General features: G+C 48.4%; 1 protein-coding gene across 1 annotated transcript in view; it reads left to right on the forward strand.

The window, feature by feature from the left end:
- mmaa (metabolism of cobalamin associated A) overlaps positions 1-19308 on the forward strand; it is a 94826-nt gene extending 75518 nt beyond the window's left edge. The window contains exon 6 of the mRNA XM_072496120.1: positions 18276-19308. Coding sequence (XP_072352221.1) covers positions 18276-18563 — 288 coding nt within the window. The 3' untranslated portion in view covers positions 18564-19308. The remainder of the gene's footprint in view (positions 1-18275) is intronic.
- Positions 19309-24542: the final 5234 nt, after the last annotated feature.

Consider the following 24542-nt stretch of genomic DNA (forward strand, 5'->3'; position numbering starts at 1 on the left):
ATACCAATGTGCTAAGTGCATAAAAAAACTATTTGCTAAACGCAGGGGACCAACTATTAGAATGATTCAAACTAACCCAACTGTACCCCCAATCGATGAATTTGAGCTGAAATACTATTATTGAAATGTTACTGATCAATCAACTGTTTGACTGTATTATTAACACATTGTATAATTTATTAATACTGAACCAGTAGTATCAAATTTGATTAATTTATAAATTATAATAATTATTTTGAAATGCCTGGTTGTTGGGCCCCGGGGGTTGGCAGGGTTGTATGCTATATTGGGAACTTGCCGGACGGGAAACTGACACTGCGGCTGATAATCGTCTGGGTAATCAGGGAAATCCACCTCCGGTGCCTCCTCTTTTCCCGGGACTAACTCTTGATTCATCTGTGGGAATTGATTAGCACGGGTTTTAGAACGAGTGCGAGTCGCCGGACCTCCTTGCGACGGTGGAGGTAGTGGTAGTGGCGGTGGGAGCGGTGGATAAAGGGCTTGAATGTAAGGTGGAGGCGGTCGTAGTGGCGCTGTAACGGTCGGTCGTCCCCTATATTGCCAATTTTCAGGGTCATCCTCATCGTCTCCCTCGGTCAAGGCAAGGCCGGCCATTTGACCGTACGGTCCTGATTTAGAAATGGGGTTTTTTACAGACTTAGGTCTTTTTCTATGGTGGGCACATTCCTTTCTCAAAACCTCCGCAGTCTTAACAATTCCCCCTTCTGTTAATTCAATACCCAATTTTAAAGCGTTAGCCTGTCAACTAGCCAATAAAGATGTATTTTTAAATTTTTGGCAGTACTCCCGCCATAACTCAATCAATTTCTCAGCCGTGGAGCTACGGTTATGTTGCCAAATAATCTGCTGTGCCTCCATAACCGTGGGCAAATCTTTTGATCCTCCCAGGGACCATTTTCCCTTTCCCAAAATCTTATGCAATTCCCCCGACAACTGCCGCAGCTGCATAGAATGTTCCGGATATTGTTCGCAAAGAGTCCACTATCAGAGGTGCTATCCCGAGTATTACCCATTGTCTCCTATCCTTGGATGATCCTTGTGGTTATCTATTTAATTTAATTTTTAATTTTGATGGCGATCCTAAATCGCTTATTCAATCAAGAATTTATACGGGGTTATCCTGCCCCGTTACCCAATCAGGAGGCTTAGGCAATTGTTCGAAAGTAACTTTTAAAAGGTCAAAGTCTGGAAATGAAACATGAAAAGAGAGAGAGAGCTAATCTTCAGCTAAACTCAAACTCAAAGTCAAAAACACTACATTACTACAAAGACAGACTGACTTAAACAGACTGACAGACTCAGGGAATCAAAGACAGAACAACAGACAGACAGACTGACAGACAGACTGACAGACAATTAAGGACAGACTAAACAGACAAACAGACTCAGAGAATTAAAGACAGAACTAACAGACGTAAAGACAGACTAACAGACTAAGAAATTGTTTGAGTGTTCCGACAGGGTACGCAACGGTGAAACCCTGTTTATTGTGGAGTTTAAGGCGTCATTCGCACCTGATGGGAAGTACTATAATTTGGACGGAGTTATCCGTTCTCCGCTGTAATGATAAAATATTAAAACATGCTGCTGTGCAGAGAGACCTGGGTGTGCTAGTGCATGAGTCGCAAAAAGTTGGTTTACAGGTGCAACAGGTGATTAAGAAGGCAAATGGAATGTTGTCCTTCATTGCTAGAGGGATGGAGTTTAAGACTAGGGAGGTTCTGCTGCAATTGTATAAGGTGTTAGTGAGACCACACCTGGAGTATTGTGTTCAGTTTTGGTCTCCTTACTTGAGAAAGGACGTACTGGCACTGGAGGGTGTGCAGAGGAGAGTCACTAGGTTAATCCCAGAGCTGAAGGGGTTCGGATTACGAGGAGAGGTTGAGTAGACTGGGACTGTACTCGTTGGAATTTAGAAGGATGAGGGGGGATCTTATAGAAACATATAAGATTATGAAGGGAATAGATAGGATAGATGCGGGCAGATTGTTGCCACTGGCGGGTGAAAGCAGAACTAGGGGGCATAGCCTCAAAATAAGGGGAAGTAGATTTAGGACTGAGTTTAGGAGGAACTTCTTCACCCAAAGGGTTGTGAATCTATGGAATTCCTTGCCCAGTGAAGCAGTAGAGGCTCCTTCATTAAATGTTTTTAAGATAACATTGGATAGTTTTTTGAAGAATAAAGGGATTAAGGGTTATGGTGTTCGGGCCGGAAAGTGGAGCTGAGTCCACAAAAGATCAGCCATGATCTCATTGAATGGTGGAGCAGGCTCGAGGGGCCAGATGGCCTACTCCTGCTCCTAGTTCTTATGTTCTTATGTAGTCAATAGTCAACCCAGAGTGTCGAACAAGTCAAGGCACTGGTTGAGACAATCACTTGTTTTAAGGGCAACCTTTTATCGCAAAGGTATCAAGCAACCAGAAGGATCATCAGCCAAGCACCTTTCTAATTCGAAGAGGACTCTAACGTCTTACGGGCCTCTAACCCTGATTCGAAGAGGACTCTAACCTCTTACGGGCCTCTAACCCTGATTCGAAGAGGACTCTAACCTCTTACGGGCCTCTAACCCTGATTCGAAGAGGACACTAACCTCTTACGGGCCCCTAACCCTGTCTCGGGCCTCTAACCCGGACTGTAACGGGTTCGCCGGACTGACCTGATCTCGTAAGAGTCTCTCCAGAAACAGACGGTAGGACCAGGTTGCGCTCGGTACAGTGGAGGGGGAAACCAAAGTGGTAACAAGGGTACTCACATTTGGGGGCCCGATCCCTCCTTCGCCTCCGGACACGATCTGTCAGTTACACCGTCTGCTCCTGGCAAGGCTCCGTGAGAACCACCCTCTGCTACCAAATGTGAATTTTCGTTTCCCTTCAGTCCGGATGAAATGATCAATTGAACACCAAGTTACTTCAACAAACGTACGTTTATTCACGGCCGGGACTTGAGCACTGTACATCAGAGAGTCTACAGTAGCAAGCCGAAATTAATACAGCAGACAATTACTTATATATAATTAAATGACAATGTTTCCTTCCTAAGGACAGCCCTGTTAGAGGAGGCCTGAGGATTACAGCATTCTGTGGCTCTCAGCTAAAATAAAGTTATCTGTAGAATTAGAAACGATTCCCAAGGCCGTGTCTTGTTACTGCAAACTGTCTAGCGCAAAAGCACAGGTGATTACAAAAAAACCTTGACATTCCATTAGACGAAAAGCTCTGTTTGACATTTCATTTTCCCATCAAGCTAAAAGCTCTGTTTGACACTTCATTTTCCCATCAAACTCTATTCTAGTTTAAGCCATATTCTCAAGGTAAGGTGTTATACCAATAGTGGAGTAAAGTGGAAATCTGAAATTTGTCCCTATGTGCAAAAAACTGTTTGGAAATGCAAGGACATAGGTTGATAAACATTCAGGCCAAGAAAGCGGCTCTTCTGAAAATAGTTGCCAAGATTTGCAACTGTTTAAGATTGGCCTATGCACTTCATTCAAAACAGACGCAAAAGCGGAAAATAATAATCTTTATTAGTGACACAAGTAGGCTTACATTAACATTGCAATGAAGTTATTGTGAAAATCCCCTAGTCGCCACATTCCGGCACCTGTTTGGGTACGCAGAGGGAGAATTCAGAATGTCCAATTCACCTAATAAGCACGTCTTTCAGGACTTGTGGGAGGAAACCGGAGCACCCGGAAACCCACACAGACACGGGGAGAACGTGCAGACTACACACAGACAGTGATCAAGCCAAGACTCGAACCCAGGTCCCTGGAGCTGTGAATAACAGCGTTAACCACTGAAAGATCATGGACATGATTTAACTAAATCAGAACAAAGTCCCAAAGCGAGCGCATTTAGCAATGTGTTTCTCGTGCTCACAGTGCCGAGAAACACAATGCTATCAAACGTTACTGGGGTTAGATAGGGGGCCTCAGCTGGGAACATGGGGCCAAGGCCGCACACAGCCCCATTTTCTGCACTGAGGGGCTCTGCTTGCCAAACTCCTCAGTGTAGGGAAATGGTGTTCCGATTTCTAGAGCCCCCGATGTGACCCCTGAACCCCCTAAGCCCCAATTCACTATGAGGGGGTCCCGGGGCCCCCCAACACCCATGCAGGGCACCCACGGCCCGATCGCCAACGCATGAAAAATGCTAGCTTGGCACCTTGGCAGTGCCCACGTGATACCCTGGCAATATCCCTACCAGGGTGCCCAGGTGGCACCAGCAGTGCCTGAGTGCCACCCTACCCAGAGGGCATGCATTTGGGGGGGGCCTCTGAACCCCTGGGAGACTCCCATGAGTGCTGGCCCATCATCTCCCCGTTTGTGGAGACCAGTGTTGAATGGCGCTCACCCTAGGTTTCCGAGGTAAAGGAGATATATCCCACACCTCAGGAAACTGCATATTAGAGTGAGAATAGCTGTCTTGCTCTGATATAATATAATAATCTTTATTGTCACCAGTAGACTTACATTAACACTGCAATGAGGTTACTGTGAAAAGCCCCTAGTCGCCACATTGCGGCGCCTGTTCAGGAGCACAGGGAGGATTCAGAATTTCCAAATTACCTAACAGCACGTCTTTCAGAACTTGTGGGAGGAAACCGGAGCACCCGGAGGAAACCCGTGCAGACTCCGCACAGACAGTGACCCAAGCCGGGAATCAAACTTGGGAACTTGGTGCTGTGAAGCAACAGTGCTAACCACTGTGCTACCGTGCTGCCCACAATGATATGCAGATTTGCCAGAAAGTGATCCCACCCACAATGGGCAGGATTTACATCGTAACATCTCGCAAGATTGTGTTAGATCTTGTGAGGCATTGCAAGCCGGGTAGATCCTGTGAGCGGGGTCGCCTGCCTTCTATTGGCCATGTTGTGCCACGGCGTGCTGCTTTTTGAGCGCAGGGTGGCTGTTTGATGAAGCCCCAGAAGTAGGCTGAACAAATTAACAATTAAACATACAACCTAGTTATTTTGTAGGCACATATCGTGGTTGTATTATAGTATTAGAATAGACGTTGTTCCCCTATAAGGTGATTAGAAACCATACAGCCACATGGCTGACTTGATACTAGAGAGGGCCACGTAGAAAGGTGGGCTATGTGGTTTTATTGGGGTTCAGAGCATTCTCAAGGTGGTTGGAGCCTGGAAACCTCGTTATATTATTTGGAAAGGATCATTTTATTATTTATGACATTCAGTCAATATAAACGTCATCTCAAGGTAGTCGGACCCTGTGAATCAAATTATACAATGTGCATACCATTTTGTCATTTAGTGTAACGTTATGGAACTGTTATAAGAAATGTGGTGTTCTTATTAGTCAATGTAATAAAGCTTGTTGTTATAATAAACACTGAATCATTGCTGCTAGATTGTATTACACTTCATTGCATTGGAAACCACCAAAGAAATCTACCTACATTGGCATTCCCGGGTGGGGACCAAGATAAATATTTGGAGATAACAGGCATTAATTAATTGATTGATGGATTCTGGCCATGGATAGGTAGCGATGTAATAATCCTTGAAAATGGGGATTTTGCTTGTGACCAAGTTAGAGACAGTAGTAGTCGTCCTAGGGAGCAGGTTGAGCAAAGGTTGGAACAGCAAGGAGGGTGATTAAATGAAGCAGAGAGCAGTCAGAGCCAAAACCTGAATATTCAATTCGACCAAAACACCCAAACAGATAGGTGATTGCCTAGTTGGGTTTTTAACTTTTTGCAAAAAAACCCAAAGAAAATATCCATGTCAGTAGATTATCTTCAACTGAAGGTGGAAGAAAATGAACATGTAAGAACATGAACATCAGGCAGGAGAATTAACCCTGAGGGGAGTGTGAAAGTGTGTGTGTCTGTCTGGAGGTTTCTGGACCTACAAATGTTTAACTGTGCTATAATCAGCTTAAACCATTGTAGTCTTGACTTTGATTGCTTCTGTTTGTGATTCCACTCTGGGTTGCACACGAAAAACAGGGGGGCGGTGATACTGGTGGGGAAACGGGTGTCGTTCGAGGCTAAGAATATAGTGGTGGATAACGGGGGCAGATATGTGATGGTGAGTAGTAGATTGCAGGTCGTCGTGCTGGTAAATGTATATGCCCCGAACTGGGATGACGCGGGATTTATGAAGCGGATGCTGGGACGTATCCCGGACCTGGAGGTGGGAACCTTGGTAATGGGGGGGGACTTCAATAATGTGCTGGATCCAGGGCTAGACCGGTCTAGATCCAGGACTGGAAGAAGACCGGCAGCGGCCAAGGTGCTTAGGGGATTTATGGAACAAATGGGGGGAGTGGATCCGTGGAGGTTTGCTAGGCCGTTGGCCAAAGAGTTCTCCTTTTCCTCCCATGTCCACAAGGTATATTCCCGAATAGACTTCTTTGTTATGAGTAGGGCACTGATCTCGAAGGTGGCAGGAACAGAGTACTCGGCCATAGCCGTTTCAGACCATGCCCCGCACTGGGTGGATCTGGAATTAGGAGAGGAGAGGGAGCAGCGCCCACTCTGGCGACTGGATGTGGGACTATTGGCGGATGAGGGGGTCTGTGGAAGGGTGCGGGGGTGTATTGAGAGATACCTGGAGGTCAATGACGATGGTGAGGTCCAGGTGGGGGTAGTATGGGAAGCGCTGAAGGTGGTGGTTAGAGGAGAGCTGATCTCCATTAGAGCCCACAAGGAGAAACAAGAGGGCAAAGAAAGGGAGAGATTAGTGGGGGAGATTTTGAGGGTGGATAAAAGATATGCGGAGGCCACAGACGAAGGACTATATAGCGAAAGACGAAGACTTCAGACGGAATTTGACCTGCTGACCACAGGAAAGGCAGAGGCACAGTGGAGAAAGCCACAGGGGATGCAATATGAGTATGGGGAAAAGGTGAGCCGGCTGCTGGCCCACCAACTTCGTAAGAGGATAGCGGCGAGAGAGATGGGGGGAGTTAGGGATGAAATGGGAACTATGGAGCAGAGAGCAGGGAAGGTAAATGAGGTGTTTAAGACCTTTTATGAGAGGCTATATAAGTCCCAACCCCCGGAGGGAAAAGAGGGAATGCTACATTTTCTGGACCAACTAAGGTTCCCGAGGGTGGAGGAGCAGGAGGTGGCAGGTCTGGGGGCGCCAATCGAGGTGACTAAGGGACTGGGAAACATGCAGGCAGGGAAGGCCCCGGGACCAGACGGGTTTCCGGTGGAATTCTACAGGAAATATGTGGACCTGTTGGCACCGCTGTTGGCGAGAACCTTTAACGAGGCCAGGGAAGGGGGGATACTACCCCTGACAATGTCGGAGGCAACGACATCATTACTCCTGAAGCGGGATAAAGATCCGCTGCAATGCGGTCATACAGGCCTATCTCACTCCTAAATGTAGACGCCAAACTGCTGGCAAAAGTGCTGCCGACAAGGATAGAGGATTGCGTCCCGGGGGTGGTGCATGAAGACCAGACAGGGTTTGTAAAGCGAAGACAACTGAATGTCAACGTTCGACGGCTGCTAGGGGTGATGATGACGCCTCCGGCGGAGGGGGATGCGGAGAAGGCATTCGATAGGGTGAAGTGGGACTATTTGTGGGAGGTGCTGAGGAAGTTTGGGTTCGGGGAGGTGTTTGTTAGATGGGTCAGACTCCTATATGGGGCCACAGTGGCAAGTGTAGTCACAAACCGGCAAAGGTCGGGGTATTTTCTGCTACACAGGGGAACAAGACAGGGGTGTCCCCTGTCCCCATTACTGTTCGCGTTGGTAATTGAACCACTGGCCATAGCGTTGAGGGACTCTAAGAAATGGAGGGGGGCGGTTAGAGGGGGAGAGGAGCATCAAGTGTCACTCTACGCTGATGACTTACTACTATATGTTGCAGACCCTGTAGAGGGGATGCCAGAGGTTATGCAGATATTGAGGGAGTTTGGAGATTTCTCAGGATACAGGCTAAATATGGGGAAGAGCGAGCTTTTTGTAATACACCCCGGGGACCAGGGAAGAGGAATAGACGCTCTGCCGTTAAGGAGAGTGGAAAGGAGCTTCCGATATTTGGGGATCCAGGTAGCTAGGAACTGGGGAACTCTACACAGACTTAATCTGACGCGACTGGTGGAGCAGATGGAGGAGGATTTCAAGAGGTGGGATATGCTGCCGCTCTCATTGGCGGACAGAGCGCAGGCGGTAAAAATGATGGTCCTCCCGAGGTTTCTTTTCGTGTTTCAATGTCTCCCCATTCTGATCACAAAGGCCTTTGTCAAAAAAATAGACAGGAGCATTATGAGTTTTGTGTGGGCAGGGAAGACCCCGAGGGTAAAGAGGGGGTTCCTGCAGCGCAGTAGGGATGGAGGGGGACTGGCGCTGCCGAGCCTGAACGTCTACTACTGGGCCACCAATGTGGATGAGGAAGGGAGAGGGGGCGGCGTGGAAGAGGCTGGAGATGGCGTCCTGTAAAGGAACGAGCCTAAAGGCGCTGGTGACGGCGCCGCTGCCGTTCTTCCTGAAAAGATATACCACAAACCCAGTGGTGGTGGCAACCGTGAGGATCTGGGGGCAGTGGAGGCGACACAGGTGGGTGACGGGTGCCTCGGTGTGGTCCCCGATCAGGAATAACCACAGGTTTGTCCCAGGAAGGATGGACGGGGGGTTCCAGAGTTGGCAACGAGCAGGAATTAGGAAACTGAGGGACCTGTTTATAGACGGGACGTTTGCGAGCCTGGGAGCGCTGGAGGAAAAATATGAGTTGCCCCCGGGGAATATCTTCAGATATATGCAAGTGAGGGCGTTTACGAGGCAACAGGTGAGGGAATTTCCGCAGCTCCCGACACAGGGGATCCAGGGTAGAGTGATTTCGGGGGTATGGGTCAGGGAGGACAAAGTGTCCGAAATATATCAGGAGATGAGAGATGAGGGGGAGGCGCTGGTAGAGGAGCAGAAGGGAAAATGGGACGAAGAGCTGGGGGAGGAGATTGAGGAGGGGCTGTGGGCTGATAACCTAAGTAGGGTAAACTCCTCGTCTTCGTGTGCCAGGCTTAACCTGATTCAATTTAAGGTTCGACATAGAGCACATATGACGGGAGCAAGAATGAGCAGGTTCTTCGGAGTGGAGGACAGGTGTGGGAGGTGCTCGGGAAGCCCGGCGAACCACACACACATGTTCTGGTCGTGTCCGGCATTGGATGAGTACTGGAGGGGAGTGGCAAAGGTGATCTCAAAGGTGGTGAAGGTCCGGGTCAAGCCAGGTTGGGGGGTTAGCTATATTTGGGGTAGCGGATGAGCCGGGAGTGCAGGAGGCGAAAGAGGCCGATATTCTGGCCTTTGCGTCCCTGATAGCCCGGCGAAGGATCCTACTTATGTGGAAGGAAGCGAAACCCCCCGGCGTGGAGGCCTGGATAAACGACATGGCAGGGTTCATAAAGCTGGAACGAATCAAATTTGCGCTGAGAGGATCGGCTCAGGGATTCTCCAGGCGGTGGCAACCATTCCTTGACTATCTCGCGGAACGTTAAGGGAAAATAGATTGACAGCAGCAGCAACCCGGGGGGGGGGAGCACTATTTTTTGTCACTTTGTTAGTTCACTATATTATTTAAATAATGTTATTTATCAGTTATTGTATTATTTTTATGTTGATTTGTAAAAACGGAAAAATTTTGTTTGAAAACTTTAATAAAATATATATATATTTTTTAAAAGTTAGCCTACCAATTGTAGACCAAAACCAATGTATGAAGATGCTCATTTATTTTCAAAGCTATCAATTAGAAACCAACAAATGCTACAAAATGGAAGAATCAATTAGCTAAAAAAAAATTCTCCAATTTATTTTAAGAACCATGTTGTTTTCTCAGGTAATTATATCCACCTTAAATAATTGTAACTTATAATGTAGAATGCTTTAATAGTTTGTGAAAATAATTTTAACTTGCCCAAAACTGCTAAAGTTCTATTAAAAATCAACTCTTCGAAGTTTCCTGCGTGACACGATGGTGGTTTGAGTTTAACTTATTCTGTGGAATGTGCTTTATTTAACTTGATCTTTCTAACTGATATTTTTGAGCCATTGTGCAAGCAAATCTACCACCATCTCCAAACCCCATAGACATAGTGGTTATACCTTGTGCAAACTCTACTGTGACTTGCTGTTCATGTAAATGATCTTCACAGCCTTTTCCGTTGATCTTTGTGGCACCTCATCTTCTCCCTGCCACCAGTTTGAAACACTGAAAAATCACCTCTGTCAAGTGGTAGCTGTGCTTCATTCTGAGGCCAGGCCTTCTCAATCTTCCTTTTCCTCCTTCAGTTCTCCCACACAAAAGCATTCCATGTTCCAGTCATCCACATCACTCTCATTCTAGGTGTTTCATTTGAACATGTCACCAGTACTCACTACCTCTTTTTATTCTTTCATGGGATGCGAATCATTGGTGAGGCCAGCATTTGTTGCCCATGACTAATTGCCATTTTGAGAAAGTGGTCATGAGCCACGGGCTTGAGCTACTCAATCTGTTGTAGGTATACCCACAGTGTTGAGCAGTCAATCTGTTGTAGATATACCCACAGTGCTTTTAGGAAGGGAGTTCCACGATTTTGTTCCAGCAACAGTGAAGAAACAGTGATACAGTTCCAAATGGTTTGTAACTTGGAGGTGGGGGTTTTCCCTTGCGTCCGTTGTCTTTGACCTTCTGGGTAATAAGGATCATGGATTTGGAATGTAATCTCACTGGAGTTTTGGTGAGTTGCTAGAGTGCATCTTGTATCTGGGTCTACCACTGTGTATCAGTGGTGGAGGGAGTTAATGTGAAAGGTGGTGGATGGGGTGCTGAGCAAGCAGCCTGCTATATCCAGGTTGTTTTTCGGGCTGCACTCATCCAGGCAAATGGAGAGTATTCCATCACACTCCTGATTTGTGCCTTGTAGATAGTGAACAGGCTTTGGGGATTTGCTCACTGTACATTTCCCAGCTTGTACTACTCTTGTAGCCACATTATTTATATGACTGTCCCAGTTCTAGGCTAAGGCATCGGCCTCGGGCCCCATGAAGAGCTCTGGCTGATCTGATATCCCGGAGACTGCTCCACCCTAATTCCCACAACCCTGGACATGGCTTTGAAAAAGGACATCTAATGCCCGACAAACCCGGGGCAAGCCAAGAGCATGTGGATGTGGTTGGCCGAGCCTCCAGGCACTGTTCTCATTTGTCTTCCACCCGCGGGAAGAACCTGCTCATTCGAGTTGCGGTTAGGTGCACTCTGTGCACCACCTTTAGCTGCGTTAGGCTCTGCCTTTTGCACGTGGAGGTGAAGTTCTCCCTGTGCAGAGTTTGATCCAGCGTCCTACCCCGATCTCTATGCCTAGTTCCTCCCCCCATTTTTTCCTTGTCTGGTCCGGTGGAGAGTGTACCTCCTTCAGCAGTTGCCCATACGTGTCCCCACAAATCCCCTCCACTAGATCGCCCATGTTCAGCAGTCTTTCTACTGAACAGCAGTCCTGGTATCTGGGGGTATGTTGTTGTTTCTTTGTGGAGGAGGTTTTGACTTGAATGTATCTTGGGTTGTTCCCTCTTGGAGCAGGAACCTCTTCGTGAGTTCCTCCAGGGTCGCTACTCTATCGTCCGTGTACATGTCCCTAACCGTCAGAGTCCTTTCATCCTGTCTTCACCTTTTAAAGGTGGCATCCATTTTTGCAGGAGTGAACCTATGGTTGCTGAGGATGGGGGCCATGGTGGACAATTCGGATACGTTGAAGTGTTGCCTCATTTGGTACCACGTTCAGAGTGTGGCTACTGGGATCCTTGAGTATTTGGGTGGGGGGGATGGGAGTGCAGTTGTGACCAGAGCATGGAGGGATGTCCCTGTCCAGGAACTCTCCTCCATCCTCACCCAGTCTGCTCCCTGTTCTGTTCCTTGACACATCCCTGTACTCATTTCTGCTGTGGCCACCCAGTGGTGGAACTGTAGTTTCGGATGGGCCAGACCTCCCACATTTCTCCTCCTTCACAGGACTTTCTTTTGGATCAGTGGGCATGTACAGGAATCATATACAGGTATGGGAGAGAACAAAGACTTGCAGAAACGACTTCCGGGTGCGGCGATGACCAGCTGAGTCGCACGTTTCGGCAGCTCCCTGTGAAACGGACTTTTGGGCTCTTGATAGGAGCCCCAACGGCAATGTTGACGGCTAAAAACACTGTGCGGTAAACCAGAAGGGAATCCCCCCTGGATACGGATGGAAAAAGGAGGAGAGAGTGGCCAGATTGCAGTGGATCCTTTAGAACAGCGGCAAGGAAGGCAAGCAAAAACCAAGATGGCGTCGGAAGGTGGCAGTTTAACATGGGGCCCTGAACAACAAGAGTTCTTGAAATGCTGTGTGGAAGAGATCAAAAAGGAAATGAAGAAAGAGCTGTTGGCCCCGATACTACAGGCGATCGAAGGGCTAAGGGAGGAACAAAAGACCCAGGAGCGGGAGCTTCGGGTCGTGAAGGCAAAGGCAGCCGAGAATGAGGACGATATACAGGGCCTGGTGGTGAAGACGGAGACGCAGGAGGCACATCAGAAACGATGTGTGGAAAGGTTGGAGGCACTGGAAAACAACGCAAGGAGGAACAACCTGAGGATTCTTGGTCTTCCTGAAGGTGTGGAGGGAGCGGACGTCGGGGCATATGTGAGCACGATGCTGCACTCGTTAATGGGAGCGGAGGCCCCGGCGGGTCCGTTGGAGGTGGAGGGAGCATACCGAGTGATGGCGCGAGGACCGAGAGCAGGAGAAATTCCCAGAGCCATAGTGGTGAGATTCCTCCGTTTTAAGGATAGAGAAATGGTCCTTAGATGGGCGAAGAAAACTCGGAGCAGTAAATGGGAGAACGCGGTGATCCGCGTTTATCAAGACTGGAGTGCGGAGGTGGCGAGAAGGAGGGCGAGCTTTAATCGGGCCAAGGCGGTGCTTCATAAAAAGAAGATAAAATTTGGAATGCTGCAACCGGCAAGACTGTGGGTCACATATCGAGGGAGGCACCACTACTTTGAGACGGCGGATGAAGCGTGGACTTTTATTGTGGAAGAAAAACTGGAATGAGCGGGTTATTAAAAAGAATGTTCGAACAAAGTGGTGGGGCGAATGTGGGGGGCAAAGAGGGGTTTTATGTACTAATCCTGCGATGTGGTAACTTTTCTCTCTCCCACAGGTGGTGATGGGGGGAGGAGGGGATGTGGAGGAGATGGGGCGTTGGCCATTGGGGGCGGGGCCAAGAGAGAAGCGCGGGCTTGGTTCCCGCGCTATGATAATCATGGCGGGAATAGAGAAGCAGGAAGGTGGGGGCGTCGCACAGTGCGAGCCGAGGTCACGGGGGGAAGCCGAGGTCAGCCAGAGTTTGCTGACTTCTGGGAGCAACATGGGGGGAGTAATTACGCTAGCGGGGGATCTAGCGGGGGGGGTGGGAGGGGGGAATTACTGGGTTGCTGCTGCTGGGGAGAGGGGGGAGCTGGTATGGGAGAGGATGGGCGGGGGGGCACCGCCTGGGGGAGATACAGCTGTGTGGGAACCGGGTGAGGAGCTGGAAAAAGGTGATGGCTAATCGACAAGGGGGGGGGGGGGGTAGGAAGCCCCCCAACTCGGCTGATCACGTGGAACGTGAGAGGGCTGAACGGGCCGATAAAGAGGGCACGGGTACTCGCACACCTTAAGAAACTTAAGGCAGATGTGGTTATGTTACAGGAAACGCACCTGAAACTGATAGACCAGGTTAGGCTACGCAAAGGATGGGTGGGGCAGGTGTTCCATTCGGGGCTAGATGCGAAAAACAGGGGGGTGGCTATATTAGTGGGGAAGCGGGTAATGTTCGAGGCAAAGACAATAGTGGCGGATAACGGGGGCAGATACGTGATGGTGAGTGGCAAACGACAGGGGGAGACGGTGGTTTTGGTAAACGTATATGCCCCGAACTGGGATGATGCCAATTTTATGAGGCGGATGCTAGGACGCATTCCGGACCTAGAGATGGGAAAGCTGATAATGGGGGGAGATTTTAATACGGTGTTGGAACCAGGGCTGGATAGGTCGAAGTCCAGGACTGGAAGGAGGCCGGCAGCAGCCAAGGTACTTAAAGATTTTATGGAGCAGATGGGAGGTGTAGACCCGTGGAGATTTAGCAGACCTAGGAGTAAGGAGTTCTCGTTTTTCTCCTATGTCCATAAAGTCTACTCGCGAATAGACTTTTTTGTGCTGGGTAGGGCATTGATCCCGAAGGTGAGGGGAACGGAGTATACGGCTATAGCCATTTCGGATCACGCTCCACACTGGGTGGACTTGGAGATAGGGGAGGAAACAGGAGGGCGCCCACCCTGGAGAATGGACATGGGACTAATGGCAGATGAGGGGGTGTGTCTCAGGGTGAGGGGGTGCATTGAAAAGTACTTGGAACTCAATGATAATGGGGAGGTCCAGGTGGGAGTGGTCTGGGAGGCGTTGAAGGCGGTGGTTAGAGGGGAGCTGATATCAATAAGGGCACATAAAGGGAAGCAGGAGAGTAAGGAACGGGAGCGGTTGCTGCAAGAACATTTGAGGGTGGACAGACAATATGCGGAAGCACCGGAGGAGGGACTGTACAGGGAAAGGCAAAGGCTACATGTAGAATTTGACTTGCTGACTACAGGCACTGCAAAGGCACAATGGAGGAAGGCACAGGGTGTACAGTACGAATATGGGGAGAAGGCGAGCAGGTTGCTGGCACACCAATTGAGGAAAAGGGGAGCAGCGAGGGAAATAGGGGGAGTGAGGGATGAGGAAGGAGAGATGGAGCGGGGAGCGGAGAGAGTGAATGGAGTGTTCAAGACATTTTATAAAAAATTATATGAAGCTCAACCCCCGGATGGGAGGGAGAGAATGATGGGCTTCTTGGATCGGCTGGAATTTCCCAAGGTGGAAGAGCAGGAAAGGGTGGGACTGGGAGCACAGATCGAGGTAGAAGAAGTGGTGAAAGGAATTAGGAGCATGCAGGCGGGAAAGGCCCCGGGACCGGATGGATTCCCAGTCGAATTCTATAGAAAATATGTGGACTTGCTCGCCCCGGTACTGACGAGGACCTTTAATGAGGCAAAGGAAAGGGGACAACTGCCCCCGACTATGTCTGAAGCAACGATATCGCTTCTCTTAAAGAAGGAAAAGGACCCGCTACAATGCGGGTCCTATAGACCTATTTCCCTCCTAAATGTAGATGCCAAGGTCCTGGCCAAGGTAATGGCAATGAGAATAGAGGAATGTGTCCCGGGGGTGGTCCACGAGGACCAAACTGGGTTTGTGAAGGGGAGACAGCTGAACACGAATATACGGAGATTGTTAGGGGTAATGATGATGGCCCCACCAGAGGGAGAAACGGAGATAGTAGTGGCGATGGATGCCGAGAAAGCATTTGATAGAGTGGAGTGGGATTATTTGTGGGAGGTGTTGAGGAGATTTGGTTTTGGAGAGGGGTATGTTAGATGGGTGCAGCTGTTGTATAGGGCCCCAGTGGCGAGCGTGGTCACGAATGGACGGGGATCTGCATATTTTCGGCTCCATAGAGGGACAAGGCAGGGATGCCCTCTGTCCCCATTATTGTTTGCACTGGCGATTGAGCCCCTGGCGATAGCGTTGAGGGGTTCCAAGAAGTGGAGGGGAGTACTTAGGGGAGGAGAAGAGCACCGGGTATCTTTGTATGCGGATGATTTGTTACTATACGTGGCGGACCCGGCGGAGGGGATGCCAGAAATAATGCGGATACTTGGGGAGTTTGGGGATTTTTCAGGGTATAAATTGAACATGGGGAAAAGTGAGTTGTTTGTGGTGCATCCAGGGGAGCAGAGTAGAGAAATAGAGGACCTACCGTTGAGGAAGGTAACAAGGGACTTTCGTTACCTGGGGATCCAGATAGCTAAGAATTGGGGCACATTGCATAGGTTAAATTTAACGCGGTTGGTGGAACAGATGGAGGAGGATTTCAAGAGATGGGATATGGTATCCCTGTCAATGGCAGGGAGGGTGCAGGCGGTTAAGATGGTGGTCCTCCCGAGATTCCTCTTTGTGTTTCAGTGCCTCCCGGTGGTGATCACGAAGGCTTTTTTAAAAAGGATTGAAAAGAGCATCATGGGTTTTGTGTGGGCCGGGAAGACCCCGAGAGTGAGGAAGGGATTCTTACAGCGTAGCAGGGATAGGGGGGGGCTGGCACTACCGAGCCTAAGTGAGTATTATTGGGCCGCTAATATTTCAATGGTGAGTAAGTGGATGGGAGAGGAGGAGGGAGCGGCGTGGAAGAGATTAGAGAGGGCGTCCTGTAGGGGGACTAGCCTACAGGCTATGGTGACAGCCCCATTGCCGTTCTCACCGAGGAACTACACCACAAGCCCGGTGGTGGTGGCTACACTGAAGATTTGGGGACAGTGGAGACGGCATAGGGGAAAGACTGGAGCCTTGGGGGGGTCCCCGATAAGAAACAACCATAGGTTTGCCCCGGGGGGAATGGATGGGGGATATGGAATGTGGCAAAGAGCAGGAATAACGCAACTGAAAGATCTGTTTGTGGATGGGAAGTTCGCGAGTCTGGGAGCGCTGACCGAGAAATATGGGTTGCCCCAAGGGAATGCATTCAGGTATATGCAACTGAGGGCTTTTGCGAGGCAACAGGTGAGGGAATTCCCGCAGCTCCCGACACAAGAGGTGCAGGACAGAGTGATCTCAAAGACATGGGTGGGGGATGGTAAGGTGTCAGATATATATAGGGAAATGAGGGACGAAGGGGAGACTATGGTAGATGAACTAAAAGGGAAATGGGAAGAAGAGCTGGGGGAGGAGATCGAGGAGGGGCTGTGGGCACATGCCCTAAGGAGGGTAAACTCGTCGTCCTCGTGTGCCAGGCTAAGCCTGATTCAGTTTAAGGTATTACACAGGGCACATATGACTGGAGCACGGCTCAGTAAATTTTTTGGGGTGGAGGATAGGTGTGCGAGGTGCTCGAGAAGCCCAGCGAATCATACCCATATGTTTTGGTCATGCCCGGCACTACAGGGATTTTGGATGGGGGTGACAAAGGTGCTTTCAAAAGTAGTAGGAGTCCGGGTCGAACCAAGCTGGGGGTTGGCTATATTTGGGGTTGCACAAGAGCCGGGAGTGCAGGAGGCGAGAGAGGCCGATGTTTTGGCCTTTGCGTCCCTAGTAGCCCGGCGCAGGATATTGCTAATGTGGAAAGAAGCCAAGCCCCCGGGGGTGGAGACCTGGATAAATGACATGGCGGGGTTTATAAAGCTAGAGCGGATTAAGTTCGTCCTAAGGGGGTCGGCTCAAGGGTTCACCAGGCGGTGGCAACCGTTCGTCGAATACCTCGCAGAAAGATAGACGGAATGGGAAAAAGAAGGTAGCAGCAGCAGCCCAGGATCGGGGGGGGGGGGGGGGGGAGGAACCAGAAGGACTCTCAGGGTTGTTAATATATACTGTATAGTATGTATAGGTCGTTGCTACAGATAATTATATATTGGACTGTTAAATTATATTTTTGGAGAGTGTTACTTGTGACAAGGCAGTTGCCAATTAGGGCTAGTTTTCATTTTTGTTATTTATTATTTATTCATTTTTTTTTGTTGTTGTTTATAAAATAGGTCATTGTTATTTGTGTTGTTATAATATTGTGTAAAGGATGCACAATGTACTGTGTTGGTTGACCAAAAATTTTCAATAAAATATTTAATTAAAAAAAAAGACTTGCAGAAACAAGAAAAGAGATGGCCACAGAGACAAGGACACCACTATGGTAACGGTCTGGCACAGCCTTCCCCTTAGAGGGGGTGAAGGTTCAGAGACAAATTGAGAGAAGGATATAAGCAGGCATTGTGTGTGAGGGCAGGAAACATTGTGTGTGAGAGAGTTACAGAGGCAAGCACTTTCTTATACCGCAGCAGATCAATAATATTTGAATATATGGTAAAATGCTTGTAAAGCAGTGCATCTTCCAACTCACTGTGACCATTGCCATGCTAGCTCCACTAATATATGTAAATAATGGTGCGGATTTGGATTTGCAATTCCTATGGCTTTTAGTGAGCACGTTTGCTAGTTGACGTCATTTGGAAGATTATGATATATTTAAGGTACTGTTGTCAAATTAAACTGCCATTCACAAATTGTTGTTAATTTTGAGAAACCCATTTCATAAAGTTTTCTAAATTTTCATATGCATGGGGATCTAAAAGATCAACCCAATTGTAAGGAGAGCTTTGTATCCATTTTGTAAGGCGATGCTTATTTTCTTTTTTTTAGGTGCTCAGTGTGTCTTCAAAAACTGGGGACGGGATTCCTGAACTATGGGAGAAAATAAGAGAATTCCACGCCTCAATATTAGCAAGTGGTGAGTTGCAAATAAATAGACAAAAACAACAAAAAGTGTGGATGTGGAGCCTGATCAAAGAGAATGTTACCGAGTACTTCTGCAACCATCCAACTGTCAGGAATCAGATTCCCAGTTTAGAAGATAAGGTTGTGAGTGGTGATATAACTCCTGGTCTGGCAGCAGATATCCTTCTGAAGGCATTTTCAACAAAAGAATAAATACTATATTCTAAATGAAATGTTGTAAATCTGAGATTTTTGCATTACATATTTTGAAGTGAGCATAATGTTTGCGTAGATAAATATTAGTAACCCCAAAATGTTAAAAAGTAATATTCCTTGCCGGATCTATGGGATCTCCATATAGAAGCACCTTAATAAAAATTCTCTCGCATTACTGTGTTCACATTTTAAAGTCATCATGTATGTTTGTACTGAATATTTCCTGGACGTGCACTGCAATGTAATCTGGTTTCATTTGTGAAGCTGACTGGCCTCAATTCACTAATCACTTTATCACATTGACTAAATGGTCATTTTGTGAAATAAGAATCATATGAAACATGTTTCCATGAAATAGCTTCTGTTTATAACTGTACATTTTTACAACTGTTTTTTTAAAACCATTTTTTGATCTCTTGACTTATCGGGACTTTGTGGAAACTATGTTTTACTTGGTATCTATTATGACATATGATTGATTGTGTCTAGGAGATTGATTTGCCAAATACATCTGATGGGAAACCATTTCAGAAAACTTTAGTTGCCCTGCCCATGATTTTCTGATATGCATTGCAAGCGAGGTCTCCTGTCAATGCCACTGAATTAACCACCAGCCCACCGTTGTATTCATTAAATCTTGTAAAGTAATTATGCCTTTGGCAATTGTCAAAACCAACCAATTCCTATCACATAACTCTTGTTTCTCTTGGGGAAAAATAAACACATTTACTTTGCTGCTTGATTGTGTTTTATGTGAGGATTAATTTTATTGGTTCACATACGTCATTTTAGGGGTTTGTTTATATGGCAGTTTGGTCAGCTGGGCTGCATGCAATTCATACTTTGTAATGTGATCAATCAGATCTTGACTGCAAGGGCTAACCACTGCGCCACCGTGCTGCCCTTGTTGTTTATGCTTACTGATTGTGGTCTATAGGTCAGAAAGTCGAGGATCCAGTCGCAAAGTGGGGAGCCAATCCTAGGTTTTGGAACTCTGATATGAGCTTGGCTGGGATTATGGTGTTTGGCACCGGTATGATGGTGATTTTGAAGCAGGTGGGGACCTCGGAGTGGAATTGGGAAAGGTTGAAGATGTCCGCGAACACATCTGCTAGCTAGTCTGCACAGGCTGAGTGCACAACCAGGGACCCCGTTCGGACCAGTCGCCTTCGGAGGGTTCACTTTCAGGAGGGCTGATCTGACTTCACAAGCTGTGACGGTGGGTATGGGTGTGTCCCGGGACTGCTGGGGCAGTCGACGGCAGGTTGATGGTGTCCTGCTCAAACCGAGCATAGAATGCATTGAGTTCATCGGGGAGGAGTGTGGTGGTGCCAGAGATACTACTTGGCTTTGCTTTGTAGCCCGTTATGTTGTTTAGGCCTTGCCACAACTGACGAGAGTCTGTAACTTTAGTCTGTGACTCTAGCTTGGTCTAATATCGTCGCTTGGCATCCCGGATGGCTTTGCGGAGGTCTTACCTGGATTTCTTGTAGAGGTCAGAGTCGCCTGACATGAACACATCAGACCTGTACTTCAGTAGGGAGTCAATCTCCCGATTAAGTCATGGTTTCCGGTTGGGGAACATACGTACTTCTTTCTTTGGCACGCAGTGGGCCACACATTTGCTGATGAAGTCTGTGACAGTGGTGGCATACTCATTTAGGTAGGTTGCTGAGTTCTTAAATATGGACCAATCTACTGTCCCCAAGCAGTCACGTAGGAGCTCTTCTGTTTCCTCAGACCAGTACTGCACAACCTTCTTAGCCGGATTCTCCTGCTTAATTTTCTGCTTGTATGCCGGGAGAAGGAGCATCGTCTTGTGGTCTTATTTTCCAAAGTGTGGTACGGGGATGGAACCGTAGGCGCCCTTGATTTTTGTGTAGCAATGGTCAAGAGTGTTGCCTCTGGTGGGACAGTGGAATTTTGGCAGTACACTCTTGAGGTTGGTCTTGTTGAAGTCTTCGGCCACTATGAACAAGCCCTCCGGATGTTCTGTTTCGTTGTTGTTTATAACTGTATACAGTTCGTCGAGTGCCTTCTTCACTTCTGCCTGGAGTGGGATGTAGAACGCTTGAGTAATGGCTGAAGTGAGCTCACATGGAAGGTAATATGGGCAGCACTTCACAGTCAGGTATTCCAGGTCCAGGGAGCAGTAGGTCGCCATGGTTGCCACATCCAAGCACCAGGAGGAGTTGATGAGGAGGCAAACCCCTCCACCCTCTGCTTTGCCTGGTGACGCGGTGTGGTCCGCCCAATGAATTGAGAAGCCTTCAGGTTTTATGGCACAGTCCGGTGAGGCAGGGGTGAGCCATGTCTCTGAGACAGATCACACAGCAGTCTCTTACTTCCCTCTGAGAGGTAAGTCTAGCATTAAGTTCATCCAGCTTGTTGTGAAAGATGCTACATAATGTTATATAAATGCAAATCTTTCTTTAATACCTGAACCTCCATCCCACAGCATGCACACAGCACTTTGATAGTGGTTCATAGAATTTACAGTGCAGAAGGAGGCCATTCGGCCCATCGAGTCTGCGCCGGCTCTTGGAAAGAGCACCCTACCCAAGGTCAACACCTCCACCCTATCCCCATAACCCAGTAACCCCACCCAACACTAAGGGCAATTTTGGACACTAATGGCAATTTATCATGGCCAATCCACCTAACCTGCACGTCTTTGGACTGTGGGAGGAAACCGGAGCACCCGGAGGAAACACACGGGGAGGATGTGCAGACTCCGCACAGACAGTGACCCAAGCCGGAATCGAACCTGGGACCCTGGAGCTGTGAAGCAATTGTGCTATCCACAAGGCTACCGTGCTGCCCAACGCTGCTTGGTCTTACCAAGGTTCTTATCAGTAGCTTACATGGTCTGAATTGTTTGTCAGTAGAGCACATACACTCAGCAGGATTAGAAGCAGGTGCAAAACATTCCAGCCACAGTCAGTCCCAGAATGTGATTTCACGCAAGACTGCCATTTAATGAAAGGCTCAGTGCTGCCAGGAAGGGCGGAAGAGGGTGAATGCTGAGAAAAGAGAGAGCGCAGGCTGGGACTTAAGACCATAAGACGTAGGAGCGGAAGTGAGGCCATTCGGGTCCACTCCACAATGCGACTTCTAATGTGCTCCCTCAGGAGGAAATCCTTTGTGGAGATATGTCAAGGAGCTGCGGATCTGTAAAAAATAAATTGCGATGGAAAAACTATGCAAAGTTTTTCAAAGGCAAACCTCAGACCCACACACCATTTAAAATTTTGTTTCAGCCCGGATAGTTCATCCTGTCCTGAATCGAGGTTGAAGCTAAAACATAAAGGCTGATCAATCAGCCCATCCGCCAACCGTAAAAGCAGACAGGCCACGTAAAATTACGTTCAATTGGCCCTTTAATGGGCTAAATCCCTGCTTGACTTTTCGATGGGTGCGCTTCTGACACTCAAGTGCATCTTCCACCAAAATGTTGCTTAATTGTGCGCTGACATTGGGACATGCACCGACATCTTATGCAATTTCTTTAAAAAAAAAATTTTTTTTAATTCTCCTTTTTCACATTTTCTCCCACATTTACATCCATCAACAATAAACAATAATCAGCAAGATATGTCAGTCCCCATAGTAACAACGATCCCATCTACCCACCAACCCCCAAACCTCAACCCGCATGTTTACACAAACAAATGGCAAAAAGGAATCAGGGATTACCCATAGTCACCCTTAATCTTACACAGCTCCCCCCCTCACCCCCACCCCCTTCCCCCCACCGCAGGTCTCCAGCTCCTCCTGTCCACTGCCTCTTGTAAAACTCCTCCTCCCAACCTCGGTTCCTTCCCCCCAACTTTCCACCCCGGCTAGACCACTCGGACCCTGTTCTGCCAGGCTCCGATGGCCGCAGCCCCTCCCCCCACCTCACTCCTGTTCACTGGCCGGCTTAAACCGGCCAGCGTGGGGGCCCCCGCCTGGGTCCCTTTCCCACTTGCCCGGCCCTAGGAAAGCCCAAAGATCCCCTTTTAACACACAAACCCCGCATATCCACCTACACCCCAAAGAACTCTCATTTCGAGTGAAAGTCCCGTCCCTTCCCTTGTCCAAATATATACTTCAATGGCTCCTTTAATCTCTACACCCGCGCACAGTGTTACAAAAAAGAAGAAAATACGGTCATGAGTTTACATCGGCAAATGGCCATTCCTCAATTTCTCAGTTCTGCCACAGTCCTTCTGCTTTCGCAAACTCCTCCGCTGCTTCCGCCGTTCTAAAATAAAAGTCCCTGAGCTTGTAAGTCACCCTCAGCTTCGCTGGATATACAATGCCGCACCACACCTTGCTAATGTAAGAGTGCCCTCTTCACCCGGTTGAAGGCAGCCCGCCTCCTTGCCAGCTCCACCGTAAAGTCCTGGTATACACGTATACCAGCTCCAGCCCACTGCACCACCCGCTTCTGCTTGGCCCAGCTCAGGACCTTCTCCTTCACCCTGTACCTACGGAAGCACAGAGTCACTGCCCTTGGCAGCTCACTCGCCTTTGGTATAGGCCTCCACGACCGATGAGCCCGATCCAGTTCATATCGGGAGGGATCCTCCCCCTCCCCCAATAATTTTGCCAGCATCGCGGCAAAGTACTCAGTCGGCTTCGGTCCTTCAACTCCTTCGGGCAGCCCCACAATCCTCAAATTCTGTCGCCTGGATCTGTTTTCCAGGTCTTCCATTTTCCCTCGCAGATCCTTGTTAGTACCCATCACCTTCCGCATCTCTTTCCCCATCGAGGCAAGTTGATCACCGTGCTGCAATAACGTCTCCTCCACTTCCTTCAGCGCCTCCCCTTGCTCTCGCACCTCCGCCACTGCGCTCGCCACCTCCGTCCTCACCGGGGAAACCGCCTCCTCCACCAGCACACTCAAAACCTCCCTCATCTCCTTCCTCACCGTCTCCATGCATTTCGCAATCTGCGCCAACTGCTTTTCAAATTCCGCAGCCATCACCTTAGTTATTTCTTCAGCCGTAAGCAGTGCGGCCTTCCCTGGTGCTCCAGCCTTCATTTTTCCTGGTGACCCCGCGGTGACCTTTCCACTCCCCAACGGACCTCCAGCTGTTTTTTTTCCGGCCGTTTTCTTGCTCACCCTCAACATTTTTCTTTGTTCCTTTTTTCCTCCTGTGTCTTCACTGTGCCTCCTCCGTGCCTTCACCCTTCTTCTGCCGCCTCCGCCATCCCTGGGACCGGGCTTAAAGCCCCGAAATGCCGTTGCCGACCGGGAGCCCTCCATTGTGCGGCCGCCTCCCGCCCGCCATCACCGGAAGTCATCTTATGCAATTTCATGCACTTCCAGGTCGGGTACACGCGCGCCTGAGCAGCGTAAAATTCTGGCCTGTGTATTCCCAAAGGTTAGTTCATTTTCCCAATTTCTATAATCTTGAAACTGCAAATGGGTTATTTTGAGCCAAAGATGAAAACAGGGTAAAAGGTAAGGTGCTAATAAGACTAGCCGGTTTTAAAGTCAGATTTGATGTACAATTTTGGTCCTAATTGCTGATTAGAGCAATTCAAATTTGCCTGGAGTTGCTTAACAAAACCCTGCAGGCTTAGCACTGAAGTGCTGAATAGACCATCTTCAGTTGCTTTATCACTGACTTTCCTTCCATCATACAGTCAGAAGTGGGGATGTTCGCTGATGATTGCGCAATGTTCAGCACAATTCATGACTCCTCAGACACGGAAGCAGTCATGTCCAAATGCAGCAAGACCTGGACAATATCCAGGTTTAGGCTGATGTCTGCCATACAAGTGCCAGGTAATGACCTCTCCAACAAGAGACAATCTAATCTTCGCCCATTTACAATCAATGGCATTACGATCACTGAATCCCCCACTATCAACATCCTGGAGGTTACCATTGATCAGCAACTGAACTGAACTAGCCATATAAACACTAGCTACAAGAGTAGGTCAGAGGCTAGGAATTTTGTAGTGTGTAACTTACCTCCCACA

This window comes from Scyliorhinus torazame, chromosome 3, assembly GCF_047496885.1.
Source record: "Scyliorhinus torazame isolate Kashiwa2021f chromosome 3, sScyTor2.1, whole genome shotgun sequence".
Lineage (NCBI taxonomy): Eukaryota > Metazoa > Chordata > Chondrichthyes > Carcharhiniformes > Scyliorhinidae > Scyliorhinus > Scyliorhinus torazame.